This window comes from Balaenoptera acutorostrata, chromosome 7 (genome assembly GCF_949987535.1).
Source record: "Balaenoptera acutorostrata chromosome 7, mBalAcu1.1, whole genome shotgun sequence".
Lineage (NCBI taxonomy): Eukaryota > Metazoa > Chordata > Mammalia > Artiodactyla > Balaenopteridae > Balaenoptera > Balaenoptera acutorostrata.
In genome coordinates, this window is record NC_080070.1 from 29,802,712 (window position 1) to 29,820,290 (window position 17,579).

At 34.0% G+C, this 17,579-nt stretch overlaps 1 protein-coding gene across 4 annotated transcripts in view; it reads right to left on the reverse strand.

The window, feature by feature from the left end:
* The window catches only part of PTPRZ1 (protein tyrosine phosphatase receptor type Z1), a 165,463-nt gene that overhangs the window by 111,464 nt on the left and 36,420 nt on the right, over window positions 1-17,579 (reverse strand). For all 4 annotated transcript variants that reach the window (XM_007177248.2, XM_007177247.2, XM_007177246.2 and 1 more), the window contains exon 2: window positions 1,619-1,684. In XM_007177248.2, coding sequence (XP_007177310.2) covers window positions 1,619-1,684 — 66 coding nt within the window. The remainder of the gene's footprint in view (window positions 1-1,618; window positions 1,685-17,579) is intronic.

Sequence of the window (17,579 nt, forward strand, 5' to 3'; positions counted from 1 at the left end):
CTATACAATATCATACAGAACAACCACATGCCCATCTGCACAGTAATCCACAGGCTAGATATGCCTTAATTTGTTCAATTTTTCCTGCTTTGATGGATATCTTGATTATTTTCCATGTTCTAATTTAACTTATTTCATAGAAAAGGTGATACAAATGACTAATACAAATTAAAATCCTGACTTCAACAGTAATCAAACAGAACAAATTAAGACAAAATGTCATTTTTTAAACATGTCAAATTGGTGAAGATTTTCAAAATGACAGTCATTAAATCCTGATTTATTCAGCGGGGTAGTCACTTACTTATACTATATGTAAGCATATATATGCTCTCTAGAAAGCAATTAGGTCATGTGTATCAAGAATTTTGAAAGCATTTATTTTCTTCTACTCAATAATGGTATACCAAGGATTCTCTAATAAAAAAATGATAAAAATATAGACATATCTATTCATCTATTTGCCACCATTTCTTTAAACAGTGAATAGCTTGAATTGGATGATTAAAAATGAAACATTTATTCAATGGACTATTAAGTACGAGGATCAACAGGAATTGTCACTGCTCAAAACTAATTTCCAGAATAAATTGGATGCAAAACTCTATGTAAAAAATATATAAACATAATATAATAAAAACTGGCCTGAAAAGAATATACCAAATTTTCTAGTGGATGTACCTGGTGGGAGTAAAAAGTGATTTTTATGTTCTTCTTTGTGTTTGAATTTTTTTTTTTTTAAGTTTCTACTTTTAAAGTAAGAATAAAAAAAGAAAGAAAATGCATGCCTTGCTACAAAATTCATCATGCTTCTGCCCTTCATCTATAAAATAAAGTCCAAACTGGCTAGGCTCTTGTTGAAGCCCTTTTAATTTCATCCCGACTTATCAACCCAATCTTATTTCTAATGAGTACCCAACTCTACTACTCAGCTTTATCTCAGATGGTCATAAGGCATGTCATGTTCCCTCTAGGTTCCATCCAGGCTCATCTGATCAAGCCTAGAGCTTCTCTTCTTTCCTAAGGTTTCTGATCAGGATTTCTGGATGTAACTATTTTAAGCCAACTTCAGCTACACATGATGCTCAAAGCCACGTCTGGTAATCATACAAAATCACGTTAGACCCTGATTCCAATTAACTCAGCACAGTAATTCAAAAGGAAACCCCTTTTGAAAGCAAGATTCCCATCAATATTTGTTAATATTGATCATAACAACAACTGTGATCATAACATTTATTGAGAATTTTCTATTTACAAGGAGGCTCTGTGCCAACTCCATTTATCTCATTTAACGCTCAGAAAAACCCTCTATTTCACAGATGAAAAAACTGAACCTCAATTAGGTTATGCATTTTTCCCAAGGAGACATAGCTAGTGTGGATCTGAGATTCAAATCTAGCTCTGTCTGAGATCAATATACTCTACACTACCAACTTGCTAATGGAAAATCACTAGAAATCATTTTGCATATGATATATTTTTAGTGATTAATTGCATACCCATGTAGCTTAGTTAAAATGATGTGTGGAGCTACAAAGTTTTCTTTTACATATAAAAACAGATACAAAAACAATAAAAATTTCTGTTGAATTTCATTATATTCTAATATATTTACCTGTATAGGACCAGCCAATCTCTTCAACAAGTTTTCTCTGTTGTCTGTAGTATCCATAAGCCCAATCTACAACCAAGAAAAACCAATTGATCAATGCATAGAAAAATATATGTGTGCAAATTTAAAAAAATATAAGATGCCCAAAGCATCATTCATACCATAAATGGTCCTTGACTACTCTCTTCTATGTCACCTTCCCAATGTCTCCTCCCAATTCCAACTGCCACCATTATAGACTCCACTGTCCATGCTCTGGTAATTAGTGTGAGTTTTAGCAGGGCACATTTACAAACTGCTAAAGTTCAGACAGAGACAAAGAAAATATTCTGTGAAAAGCAGGAGCAACCCAGAGGGTTTAATCCCAAAGTGAGACTGGGGTCAGAAAGGACAGCTTGTCCTATCTTCAGACTTTTCTTACCATCCCCTAAGTTGAATACTTGAAATCCTATAGATTAGAGATACTTTTAAGGTTACAACCCAAGTTTTATCTGTAAATGCTTCTAGGAGATCCAGAGGTTACCACGTTTTCAAAATTTACTTCCCTACCATGCAAAACAAAATTAGCTGCCTTGAAGAAATGGAAATTTAAATGTGTGTGTGTATGTTGGCTGGGAGAAAGGTTGTATTAGACGGTGTAGGTGAATTTGTGTCTTGGAGGAACAGAGATTCCTGATGAGGTAATACGGTGGGAAGCTTGGAGTACCATAAAAGCAGTGGATGCCTCATGACCTAGAGATAGAGGCTCTACATCTTGAACACGGGACAAGGGGTACAGAAAAGAAAATGGATGGAAGCCAAAGTCTCACTCTACACAATTCAAAATTTTGCCTGGAGTCATTCCTGTACCCAAGAAGCAGGGATGTTATGATTCGTCCTCCTCCTTCCCGTGCCATCGTGCTATTGTCCCCTTTATCCCAGCCTGTGTTAACCCTCGTACCCCACTTCAGCTACACTGTGGGCAAAATAAATCTTTGTGAACTAGGTTTGGAACCTGATCAGTGTTGACAAAACTATTTCTGTAGAAAAGGCTACAGGAGTTCCCTGGTGGCCTAGTGGTTAGAAATCCCGGCTTTCACTGCTGTGGCCCGAGTTCAGTCCCTGCTTGGGAACTGAGATCCTGCAAGCTGCATGACGTGGCCAAAAAAAAAAGAAAAAAGAAAGAGAAGAAAAGGCTACAAATAGCTAGTTTACAAATGAGCGTGTGGAACATTACTTATTCATAAATTGGGGTTCTGTCAATATAGCTCTCATTTGAATGTGAGGATTTATTTATACCATACCATACCATATACATATATACATATTATATAGATAGATAGATAGATAGATCTTTCTCATCAGCTGGGAAGACAGACTCTATTTCCTCTTATTCCCTCTACACAGGTGTGTTTTTCTTTATTGACAGCTCCCAATTTCAAGGAGGCAAATATCTCAAGGACATTTCAGAAATTATTTTTCTCTCCCACGTTATATACAATCTGATTAGTAGAACATGGTAATACATACTAAAATACTTTATAAAAACTTAAAAGCAGGCCAGCTTCCAGAAATACACATTCTGAATCCACAGATTATTCAAAACCAAAACCTAGCTTGGAGAAAACAAAAAAAATTGTTTTAAAAATTTCACTACCCATAAATATAGGTAAATATTCTACTGGCCGTGGAGCACACTTCAACAAATATTTGTTTTTATAACAGCTTTACTGAAATGTGATTTACACATTTTACAATTCACCCATGAAATTTAATGGCATTTAGTATATTCACAGAGTTGTGCAATCATCACTACAAACAATTTTAGAACATCTTCATTACCCCAAAAAGAAACCCCATACCCTTTAGCTGCCACCCCCTACCTCATCTCTACCTTCACTAAACTACTTTATAGATTTGGATATTCTAGATATTTCTAAAAACAGGACCACACAATACATGGCCTTTTGTGACTAGCTTCCTTAACTTTGCATAATTAACGTTTCCAAGGTTTATCCATGTTGTAGGATATATCAGTACTTCATTCCTTTTTATTGTCTAATAGTACTCTATTGTACGGTGACCAAGATGGCCTTAAAGTTCCCCTCAGCTTGACTAAACTTTAGACAGACTACTTCCTAGCTCTAGGCTCTTGACCTCCCTTTTCTTCCAGCATTCAGTTAAGAAAACTTATAAATTTTCTCTCTATTCCTTTAAGATGTAAATCTTTTTTATTAGCCACATGCCAATTTTACAACTAGGACTGTACTTCTCAAGAATATGGGAATTGTCTCTCTGAAACGTAACCATTGAAGGAAATAAGCACCCTTATCTCCCATTTTCTGTGGGAGGGTAGGAGCCTAACTTCCAGTGAGGTGTCTTGCTCCAAGTTGCAAAAACTACCTCCTGTCATAATTATATGAGCTTATTTTTCCTTTGAATAGAGACAATTAGCAAATGCAGATGGCCTATGACGTCCTCTCATGTCTTGCATTACTTTTACACTGCGGCTCAACCTAGCTCGTAAAAAACCTTACCCCCTCTGCCTCATCAGAGTTGAGCTTAGACTTGATTCTGCCTTCTCTCCCCTACTGCAATAGCCGTGAAGAAAGTTTTCCTTGCCTGTTTAATTTTGTATGCTGTAATTTTTGTTTTGACGCTGGCTATGCCACATTTCTTTTATCCATTCATCAACTGAGGGATACTTGGGTTGTATCCTCTTTGGGGCTATCATGAATAATGCCGCTTTGAATATTCATGCATATATTTGCTTTTCTACTTAAAAAATAATCATTAGGTTCATAATTTATTTTTAAAATAGAGTTGTACCATAAAATGGTAGTCATTTAAGGTTAAATTCTGGGGACAAGTGTTTTTTCATGATCAAGGAATATATACAATTAGGGCCTCAAAGGTCATTTGATCCAGACTTTAACAGACTACAAAAAAATAATTCTTGTTTTAGAGATAAGGTAATTTTTCCCAAGGAAACGTAAGTGGTTTGTACAGGCAGAAAGTGACAAAAACGGAAACAATAATCCATGGCTTCTGCCTCGTACTCACTAAGTCTTCCACAATATCAAGGATTCCTAACAATCCTGAGCTATTGGTTACTCTCTTAAGTGCTCTGCCTGAGTAGGAACCTCTTCAAGAGAAACAAAGTAAAACAAAACAATACACTGGGGTTGAACTTTACCAGCAGGAATTACTTAGACAAATAAATTACAGAGAATTGGGACTTCCCTGGGGTCTAGTTATTAAGATTTCGCCTTCCAATGCAGGGGGTGAGGGTTCGATCTCTGGTCCGGGAGCTAAGATCCCACATGCCATGGGGGCCAAAAAAACAAAACATAAGAAAAACGGAAGCAATAGTGTAACAAATTCAACACAGATTTTAAAAATGGTCCACATCAAAAAAAAAAAAAATTATAGAGAATTGACTGTATACCTAATCTGACCTGACCATCAGTTGGAATTTTCCTCTGAAACTTTGCACTGACCACAGGGAAAAGATTTTTGTCATCTTTTATGTTTTGAATATAAATATTTTTAAAATGTAAAGACATTTTTGTCACATAAGTGCATTTTGATGATTTCAGAAGATCATATACCACACAAAACCTACATTGAACAAGTATTCTGTTGAAACAGATAAAACAGTAAGCTCTTGTTTTAATGATTCAGGCTAAAGGATGACAGCAAAATTTATCAGCAGATTTAGCTCTCCTTGTAGGGCTTTATTGTTATACAATCAGCATTTGTGCTTGGTTTTTAATTACTTACGTTAAGAAAGCTTTTTTCAATACAAGATTCCCAGGTGTTGGTAGCTCTCTTCAGTTTCTTTTTGTATTGTTCCCTTAATTATTACTTCAAATAATCCGTTACACATTCATATGCTAATTTCATAGTCCTTGGGCGTGAGAGAGTACCCCACTTTTAAAATTCTACTTAGAGATCTGATAGATGAGATGTGATAGCTCCAATGAACAAGAAAAAAAGAATCTAGGTTCACTTTTTTTGTTGCATTATATTCTTTGAAAACCAGTAAATCCTATATAAAGTAGAATCTATCAAAGTGCTTACACATTTTAAAATCAATTAAAATAATGAAGTATAGAATTTTTTTGTTTCTGTGGATTTTAGTTTCTTTAGTTTTTATATTTTGTTTCTCTCTGTTCAAAAGTATTTTCCAGGTCTGCTTTGGTGTGAGTGTTTTGTAGGGATAAAACTAAGAAATAAATTTCAGGAATGAATTGTACACATGATACACAATAAGAACATATACATCAGTATACCTTTTTAAAAGGTAACTCTAAAATTTGTCCTGAAAAATTATTCTTCATGAAGTGGCTACCAAAGTTGAGAGAAATTTGGTTTATACTATTTTAGGTAACCTTAAATGTCTCTGTTTCAATCTATTCCATCCTGTACTTACCTTGAGCACCTACTTATTTGCAAACATGTATATGCCACATATTCCTTTATTTTTCTTTACACTCAAATGGAAACCAAAGTTTTGATAACCACCACATGGATGATGTAGATAAATTTAGCATTTTTTGCTCATGCTTTTTAAACCAAAAAAAAAAAATCATGTTGCTCATTTTCCACTAAAAATATCATTATAAATATTTTGAATTATACAAATGCCTCTGATTTTGCCCTAAATGCCTAAAGAAAGTCTCTGCTTTATGTTGATCAACAATTCATCACCTGTATTCTACCATATAATCTAGCAGCAGTGCTCTGACAAAATACACACATACACACACACACACACACACAAACACACACACACACACACACACATATTTTAATGCTATTAAGAGGTCAAATATATGACAGAGAAGAAATAGAGTGGTCCTCAGAAAAAGAAACTTCAGGTAGAAAATAGCCACAGTTATAAATTTGAAGACTGGGATCCTAAAACTAGATTTCTCAAAGTAGACTTTTCCAAGATAAATGATACTTGCATATTTCACATCCTTTAAAAATATCACTAAGGAAATTCAGAGGAGGGGAAAAGGAAGTCAGTTGATGGAAGAAATCTGGAAAGGCAGAGAAGAAGGAGTAGAATTATAGATGAATCTTTAAAGCCTTTGAGTATAGACTTTGATTGAGGGAAGATTTGGGGAGAAGGTCTAAAATGTCTCAGGTAGAGGAAGGGCATTGGGCAAATCATGGAACCAAAGAATTGGGAAGCCAGCTGGGCTCTCCTATAGGGTCTGTGTAGGTCACTAGGGATTTACTAGGGACTTGGTTATGGCTCTCCATGATACAAGGGTCACATCAATTTTCACTTTTTGTTTTCATCCTATTCTCTCCTCTTATCTAGATTTCTTTTAAAAGCGAGAAAGAGATAATCTGCTGAGCTGACTTAAAAAGTGTTGAATACATTTTGTATACTGAGCATATTTTAAAGAGAAATAGTAAATAAATAAACCCACAAACAAACAAATATTTCTAATTGAAGTGAAAGAGGTGGCGGGGAGTGGGAGAAGAAAGGTAAGTGGCTGGTGACCACTTAGAGAAGAACCTGGAAAACCCTGGAAACAGACTAGAATTATCAGAGTGATTATTACCATCCCCTAAATCATTTGACAGTCAGACATGCATAAGGCTGAAGTGGCAGTGATAAAAAAGGTTGATGGTTACAGTAGTCATAACTATCAATGACTGAAACAAAATAATAGCAGTCACCTCTCAGAGAAGAAAAAAATAAAATCAGAAATGAGTTCCTTTAAGGAGAGAATCAGCTTTTGATTAATGAACACCTGTGAACACATCATCTGGCTACAAAAGTCCTTTATTTCTTCAGATACTCTATTGTAAATATCTTTGTTTGATAAGAAAGCTGAGTTTATGACCCAAGTGATCTAAACCAAAACCTTGATTAGCCAACTGAGGCAAACTTTCCAAGTAAAATGAAATCTGCCCATGAGTATAGTATAGAGTCTATAATATCATAATATCATACATGGCAGGTTTTATCTGTGCATTTTCCTGTCATTCAGTGTTTGCTGTCAAATTGTGTTAGCACATACCCCATCTTTACCTATCTGGAATATAAACTTGTATCCAGTATATATGCAGAGACATTTGTGAAACATAATTTAGTTAATTATGGTAATTCAGATGTAACTTTAAAAAACACACATATATTATTTTCCCCCAAACCATTTGTCTTCCAATTTCAACTGCTTTCCAGGGTTAGAAAAAAACTGCTTTCCAGGGTTAGAAAAAAAAACCCTCTGCAGAGGTTTAAAAATACAAGTACTTTTTACAATTTCAAAACTTAAATTGCAACTTATCACCAAATAGGAGGGCACATGAATTCGTACAGTTAAAGATAGGAATTCTGGAAAAATGAGTTATTAGAGTACAGGTGACCTCTTTATTTAATGATAAGGTTAAAGAGATGAAAAAGTAGATCCTTGAGGCACTATACTAAAAAAAATCGAATGGTAAAACTGTAAAAGGAGATGGAAAGATTGAACATAATGGATAAGGTAAAGAACAGAGGGAGCCATTTCTTCCATATGCTTGCTTTGGTAGTCAGACATCCAATGAAATACATATTTCTCATAGGACTTAGGGAAGAGTTTGGAGGTGAACAATTAGATCTTATTGTTCCTTAGACACTGAGGACTGTGTATGCTTTCCCAGAGAGAGTTTGTACCTTGACAATATGTCTACCAAACCTATTCAATGAAAGCTCAAAATATTCACAGGCTTGTCTTGGAAAGTCACCAGAGTATTTTCTTACACTTAGATAAACGTGTTTAATCTAATGTGATTTATCTACATTTATAAAGTTGAGGTATTTACTGTTGAAAACATGTTCATAATTTTATCTTTACCACATAAGTAATAATACCTGTTTCAAATAGCTTAAAAAAATAAAGATAAGCAAAAATAATTTTAAAAATCACCTATAATCCCATCTCCTACAGAAACTAGTATTTACAATTTCGTGCATGTGTATGTTTTTCTAGGCATTATACTATGCAATATAATAATTTTATACTTTACATTAATTGAATTACACTATTTCATTATTTGGTGACTTGCTTTTTCTACATAATAATAAATCACTTCCCAAGTAATAAATATGGTTTTATAGCACCATAATAGTTCACCTGAAGCATTCTTCTACTCTTTGGATATTAAAATAAAAAGTTGTTTTAGCTTTGGAAAATTTATTCCTTGGGCTTAAATGACATGAGTGATGAAATTAAGCTACTTTGAACTTTCTGTATAAAATAAAATCTTTAGGAAATTAACTGCCACTTTTTTTCCCCTGTCAATCTTCTTCTACAAAATCAAGAAGACACTAAAATGGAAGAAACTCATTGTTATTGTACAGTGCTACAAACATTATAGCTACCTTGTTTCCATAACTAACAGTGAATTTATTCTGCCTTAAGAGAAAAACTCAATTGTTGATGGAACAGTGATAATGGGAGCAGAGACAGAAATAACATCTGTAAAAATAACTAATAGAAGAAGCTAAAAATAATATTAAAAGTGGGAAAAGAACCAAATCTGTATAAGAAAAGCATATGAAAGTGGGAAGAAAGCATGGAATTCATCAAATTACAAAATATAATGTTACTATACTTGTGTTATGTATTATTATATTATTATGCCATTATATACTTTCATATTATTATCTGTACAATAATAATGTGTTATTATTCAACAATCTAAATAATGGTTCTGTTGTGAAGTCTTATGCCCGTGCGCTCTTACTGAAATCAGGTGTAGAGCAAGAACGCCTGCTATGTTGCCTTAGGATTAGGATTGGTCGGGAAATTCTGGACAATTGACATCTTAAAATAGCTAAGTAGAGAACACAATGGGATTCCATTCACATCTACCATGAAAAGCATAAAACACCAAAAATTGCATAAAGAGATGAACTATTATTAATATAAAAAATGTGAATAAATTAAGAGACCTACTACATTGTTAAATGGGAACATTGAATTTGGGTAAATTATCAGCTGTTTCCATATTAATAAATGTTCAGGTCTCAATGGGGTATTTTTAACTGACAAATTATTCTAAAGTTCATTTAGAAATATAAAGGGAAAATAATAATTGATAAGAAAAAGGGAGAAATAATGGGGGCTTGGTTAACCAGTTACTAAAAGATAAATTGACAGGCTGATCAATAGAACAAAGCATATGGCACTAAAATTGGACTCAGTATAGATACAAGTTTAATTCATGATAAAGAAACATCAGATAAGAAAAGTATGAAAGTTCAACCTATATTGGGAACACTGGTTTTTTGGAAAAAGAAGTTAAATCACACTTCACACATAGACCAAAATACATTTCAAGTGGATTAAAGAATGATTAAAAAAGGTTATATAAAAACTATTAAAAAAAGGAAGTGAATATTTAATTTATTATAAGATGGGGAAGGCCTTTCTATGCAGGAAAAAATAAATCATAAAGAAATAGTCACAGCTTTGATTGCATAACATTCAAAACTTGTACAGAAAAATGTTTAGCGAAATGCAAATTACAAATATTAAGCTATTGGTAACTGCTAAAACACATTGAACAAATATAACGATATATTTCAAACATATAGAATTCTTACAAATCAATAAAGGCAAATATATGAACAGAGAAGTTTTTAAAATGCAAAAATAATAAAGCTATAAAGAACTATTAGACTTCAGTAGGTATAAAAGAAACAGAAATTAAAATAACACTGAGATATCATTTTTCCGGCTATAAAATTGTCAAAGGTATATTATTTTAATTTTTTAAATATTCAATGATGCCCAAAATATCTTAAGATGTTCTTTTATGTACAGGTGGAAGTATGAACTAGTATAAACTTTATGGAAAGTAAGCTGGCAAGCGTTAACAAGATTCTTAAAATACTTCATGTTCTTTGAGACAGTAATTCCATTCCAAGGAATATATTTTAAAAGATTAACAGAGATGAGAACAAAGTGCCATGTACCAAGATGTTTACAGCACTGAAACTAACAGTGAACAATTGGAAAATATGTTTATGTTCAAAAAGTGGGGGAAATTTAAATGTTCATAATGTGAAATGATGTGAATCCATTAAAATTAAGTTTCAAAAAAATTTATTGACGTGAAGAAATGTACATGGTATAAAACATTGTCAAGTTATGATGCAATTTTGAGAATATCACATAATATTCAGAAATGTAAATTTCTTCATGCGTTGCCATTGGGAGTGATTTTTACTTTTTTATATGTTCTTATGCTTTCCATGTATTTTATGAGTTTGTATGAGTGAACATTTTAAAAATTTAAAGTGTATATGCACTTCTGAAACAGTATCTCTGATTCTACAGCCAAATAGGTTAGAGACAAGTATATAACTATGCTTTGAAGACTGGGTAAAAAAAAGCTTGAAACCCATTTTTCACTTCTTATTTTGGATTTTACAATAAAATCTTCTCCTTACTCACAAGAGCCTGCATGCATTAGCTAGCGTTAACCGCATGTTTAAGTTAAGTTTAGGAAATCATAGCCAAGTCTACACATGGCAAGCAATCTGAGCACTTCAGCTACCAAGAAAACTAAAAACAAGAGCCATAGCAAAATAGCAATGCAGTAACTCACAGATCATCTTATTGGCCATAATGATCACGTTGACTGGATCATTTATTTTTGGGTAGACCTTGAAACAGCCTTATTTTAATTTGTGTCTTACTTCTAATAATACCTTTCGCTTAGATAAAATTATGTCCATAAGAATCTATCCATTAAGTGGGAAAATCTGGCAACTTGGAGATGGCAATCTCTTCAGAAATAGGTGTGGATCATATGTTAAAACTTCTGCCAGTGTGTTGACTGATTCACCATGTAGTTATGTCTGGGAAAGGCAGAAAGATTTTCTTGACTTCTTTCCAGAATATTGACTAAAAATTCATTTTTGTCATGTTTTTCATTTTTTACTTTTTTCTAGAAAAATGGAAAGCTTTTATTCATAAGAAGCATATTCATTATAATAAAAGACAAATATTTTCAATGGATTTTTAATGATTGAAAATATTTTTGATATTATAATGATTTAAAATATTTTTGTCAATATATTTTATAAACTTAGTAAGCCACATTAAGTCTGCTTAGGCTTGGGCAATATTTCAAAAAGAAACCACAGTGAGCACACTGTAGACCTACCTAATTTAAACTATAAACATATATCAATATTTTGTGCCTCTTTTCACTAATTCTTAGGGTTAGAAATATAGACTTTCCCTTTGAGTCCTGACCTTGGAAGAGTCACATGTCTTTGCTTGTATTTCTACAATTGTAAAATAGAAAAAGGTATCTCCTGCTTATTAACAAGGATGCTACAACAAAAGATATGGCATATATTAAACCATTTTGAGTTCTTTGTAAAAAATGTGTTTTCAACTCACATCATTTCCTGAATTTATTTTTCAAGTATTTAGTTTTTCCTTTCAATAGTGAAGCAAAAAAAAAAAAAAAAAAAGTGACATATCATGAGCACAGCATGATAGCATGTGCTTGTTCAGTCACAAAATTATTCATTTGTCTACTGTTGCTGTTTGATTTTTAGCCTAAAGTATTCTTTAGTCTTAAAGATAAGTATGGACACAGTGCAGATGGAAAATACAAAACCCTGTATTCAAATGTTGAACTGAGTCCCACAAGAACAATGTGAACACTGAAAAACATAATATTTAATTTTAATTAAACTTAAAGGGGCTATCCTTATCTAATTTCCTAGCTATATTCCAAAATGAATATATTTTAAAAAGCAGGATTTTTAGAACATTCATGCTTTCTTTGTTTCAGAAGGACTTAAGGGGGTTTAAGATCATTATTTATTTAAAAGTTCCCATTGTTTACATTTTAAAGAAGTTCCTCATTTTAGAGCCGCTTTCCCCACTAGCAATTTTAAAGAATTAAATGCTTTGATGACATCCTTAATTAGTTGGCTTTCAATTGTTAACAAGCACCTACCAATATTATTCACTGATTTTGCTCTTAATTGTATAAAAATGATTACATCTATTGCTTTATTGGTACAGATGTTTCATTGCCACCGGGGTACCAAGAGATAATTATCATTCATCATCTTATCTTGCTCTGTTATAAAATGTATTTGAAGTAAGTGGAAACTGCTCAAACCTTATTGGCTCAATTGATTGGAACAGTCCAGAGATGCTCCATCCGGCTAGCAGAATCGTTTTATTTGATTTCCTCTGCCTGATACTTTTATGCATCCCGCCTCCCCAGCTCTATTCCCTCCCACGATGCCTCTACTCTTTGCAAAGCACCCCAGTTGTACTCTCTTATCTTTCTACTGTAGCTGCATACATTCTCCATGGAACTTGGTGGCTCCAAAATGCTCACTCTGTGAACCCACATCAGTTCCATCATCAGTCACAACACACTTATCTTCCAGTCTTGCATTGGTGTCTGATCCTGACCAAAGACAGCAGTGGGTCTTACTGGCCCACTGTTGCAAAAGTTTTTCCTAACTTCTGCCTGAAACTTGAAAGCTCTCTGCAGTGGCAGATGCTCAAAGATGCTCATTAGGTTGCCTAGATAAGCCAGGTTTATTGCACTCAGAGGAAGAGTACCTAAAAAGCATTCCTGTTCGGTACATAATTAATAGCCTTAGAGAATAGTGCTCATTAGTTACTTTTTACACACAATCACAAACGGTTGGCCAGGGGTTGGATATATTTATTTTGGAATAGTTAACTCAGTGGGAACAAATATGTTTTCTCTCCAGGTTTATCGTTCTGTTTGCGAGGATATCAAGAGACTGAACAAGTTAATGCAGTGTTTTCAACCTGGATTGCAACCAGGATTCTGCTGGCATTTTCCCCTTGAGTTACTGGGCCACTGGGACACCTCAAGATAATTAACATATCCCTGCAGTGTCTAATATGACAGTGGTGATGGTTAAATGAAAAAGAGCACCTTACAGCAGACCAAGGGTAGCATCTTTGAAACTCAAGGGAAAAGAAAAGGTGTTTTTTTATGAAAGGATTTAGGCCTTGTGCTTTATATATAATATATCATGAAGACATAAGATATTGAGATAGAACTTGTGTTTTCCTTAATATCTTTTTAAACGTCTAAGTGACTTCACGCTTTTCTGAAGTTTATGCTTTTCCCACTGATTTCATTAATGGCAAATATTTTTGGTGGAAAATGTTTAACTGATAATCTATCATACGTCTAGCCAAAACCATGTTGATTTAACCTTGGAAATACAACCTCATAATACCCATTTGGTGCTCAAATAAATGCTATTTTATTGATGTTTTGAGTTCTACAATAAAAGAACAAAGGAGTGACTGAACAGATCTATGATTAAAAGAAATGCTAAAATCAGCCCTCCAAGTATACTCTTAAATATAAAAATAGTGAACTTTAGATTAAAAATAATGCTCTTCTCTTTTCCCATATTTATTCTTTAAATGGTCATACTGACTGAACAGAGATTATAGGACGAAAAGGCAAGGGCTAGATGCTTAGAGATGTTATGTCTTTATATTTAGCACTAAGATCTCACTAAAAGAGTTCATATTCATGTTATATGGTTTACAGCTACTTGCCTCCTACAGTGGCTCAACTTCTCCAGTCAAGGGTGCTGCTCACAAAAAAAGGAAAGCTAATTTTGATTTGTGATACTTTGAAAGGCTGTGTATCATAATGGGAAGAGACTGGAACTAGAGACGGAGATGACGGAGACAGAAGAGCTAGGAATGTAAATCCTGGCTTTTAAACTTCCAGTTGTAGACCTTTAGGAGACTCCTTTGCCCCCTCAGAGCCTCAGTTCCTCTATTTGAAAAATAAGTCCCTCCTATACTGGTGAGGGGTTTTGGGGTCCAATGAATTAATTCATTTGAATGTGTTTATAAACACAAGCAATTATGCTTTCATCTGGGAAGAAAACTGAAGCTGATTTACACATTCTTTTATAGAATGAACAGTGGTTATTTAATGCATTGTGTAGGACAGGAACTTTCTCTATCCATTCTGTTATGTTCCATGTGAGACATTACCCAATTAATATTGCTTAAAATGCCTGTTGGATTGCTTACTAGCTCTCTGGGCGAGTCAATGTTTCTTTCTAAGTTTCAATTCCCATTATCTACAGAGTGGGTATAACAATCACTATCAACACATGCTTAGGATAAAGCACACATAGCTATTAGTCTATAAATATATATATCACATTTAGAGTTTCATCCTGCTATTGTTTTTTTTCAAACTTCAGCAATTTCGCTGATTCTTTATCTTCTTTGCAAAACAACAAACTTAATATGCCAACAAATGGGGAGTGGCAAGTCATTTTACATGAAGATATTTTCAGAAATACATCCACTGAATTTCAATACAAGGAGAAGTACACATTTTCGACCTATATTTTATAGTCAGTTTTACTCAATAACATACTTAATCTAATTGAAAAGATCCAGAGGAGAACTAGGCTATCAATAATATACAAATTTTAATTTAATTTAACTGAAATTGATTCATTTAAAAAGCTGAATAGCTACAGAAATAGCTTCAAAGTCAATGAGTACATAGAATTCCCTTATATTACATTAGCAATATCCAAAGTTCAGATTTTGGCATCTTCAACATACACGAAACTATCATGAATCCAGATGAAAGTAAGTCACAAAAAGTATGCCACAGTAATGGACCTAATATAGACAACTGGGTCTAATGTAAAGAAGAAAATCTGAGGCAAGAAATTCAAATACCATCAAAAAGTTTCAGTAGATAGTTGAGGAAGTTGACCAAACCACCGTTAAAAATCAGAAAGACAACCTCAAAAATAGTAATGAACTATTAATGATGTGAAAAAGGGCTCTCATTCTTCAATAGTGTTTTAAAAAATTATTTCTGATAAGAATACTGATATAACATTTAAAAAGCTAAATTATATGAAAAATATTTTCAATAAGGTAGAAAAACCCATTTATATTTTTTAGATTTCATCAAAATACTGGGGAGATTTTAAAATAAATAATTTGTGCTTCAAAGGATGTATTTTAGTTACTTAAAAAATTCAGTTCTGCGGAATGCCCTTGCAACACAATGGTGCCAAATGGAATGTTCGAGTAGAATTCATTTAACAGTCAGTGGCTTCACATTAAACTCCATGCACTAGGGATGCACAATGTAAAACAGGGCCTCTTCAAGGAGGTCACAAACTAGAAGCATAATGCCTCAAGTGCTTTAACATGTCATTCAAGGTCACTGGCAAGCTAAGAAAATACTAACTACTGAAATACACATTATTTTAAACTACCTTTTTTTTAACCCCAGGAAAAATATCTTACAGAAACTGACAACCCTTTTAATTTTAACTGATATCTATGTACCTCCAACTAACTGAGATGTTTTGCTTCATGTAATCTTTAAATGAAAGGAATGTTTCTTGTGAGGGTAGAATTCCCAGAATCCTCTCTGGTGTCAGAGTGAGGAGCATTGCTAGACTTTTCCCAAGAAGATCCCAGCTAGAACCTTAAGGCTCTGCACTCACTTTCTACCTGAACACCCCTAGGCAGTACAGTAGCTGGGGGACGCACTCTTTCCCCCTGAGCAGGGATAGCCTGCTGATTTGGGGTGGTGTTCCATGCCCGGGGAGTAGGTGGTAATGCCATGCCCTGCCATGGCTTTCCCGTCTCACACAGAGCCCCTGTCAGTCAGCAAGAGCAGGCGTGCAGTATATTGAGATGCCCTGGTGAGGCTTGCTTATCTATCGCTCCTCAGAGGGAGACAGCCCACCCCCATCTCCCTGGCATGTCCAACAAGAATTAATGTAGTTTCATCAGCCTCTTGTACAATGCCGTCCTTAATTCCCAGTCCACCACATTATTTATGGGAAACCTAGCAGTGCTTTTGGATATAACCAGAAAACCCTGGAACGTTTTCATCTGTAAAACCAGCCTGGCACATAAGTGAATAAATGAATGAAAGATATAAACCTCATGCTGTGTTCCGCTCCATACTCAGGAGAGGTATAGCAAGTATCCACTAAAAACTCTTCAAGAAGAAAAAGCACTGAGGATTTTATTCCATGGTCTTCAACAATCTTTTATGTTCTGATTTTAATCGTATTTTTCATTTTGTTCTTTAAAATACCAGTGACCACTAAGGACATTTCAGAAAAAAAAGATTAATAGATGATTTACGATTTTAATGAACTTGATTCTTCGCATTCAAGGCACATCTTGAGGATTTTTCACAAAAACAATTGATCCTTTTCATGGCTTAATGCCACTGTAACTTCCTGCACACAGCCAGCAGATTGCCATGGACACACATTTGATGCCTTTCACACTCTCTAGTCGCCAGGAGTTTACATTTGGATACAAGAAGAGTGAGCAGTGGGATATTTTCTATGCATGAAGCTTACTTAGGACCTGAAACAATATGCACTTCTTATGTAAGTGACGATACAAATCACTACCAGAAATTTATAGTATGCTAAAAAATTTTCTACACAAATAAAAAAAGTCATGCTTTAAAAATTCAGATAACATCAAGCAACCACACACCGATGATTTAAGACAGTGGTAAACACATATGCTTTCACAGAGGTGTAACAAACCACAGCTAAGAAAAGCAATGCCAGGTTTTTGCTTCTCTGTAAATAGGTGCCATATATAGAGGTAAAGAGGATAAGTATGCAACTTAAAAAATATAGTCAGTGGAGTTGGATAATTCCAGGCAACAGTTCCAGTTTTCCCCAGAAACTAAGTTGGATTATTTTTGCCTGAACTTTATGAATGATTTCCTGAATTGTTTATTTAATCTGTCTGTGTAAGTACATTAGGAATTCTTTTGGTTAAATATTAAATAATTTGAAATTCCTCTCAATCTTATTCTATTGTACTGACAGTACTCAATTAAAAAGAAATGAGAGAAAACTTTCTCCCATATCAGTCGTCTAAGATAAGAGAATCGTCCCAATCTCTTT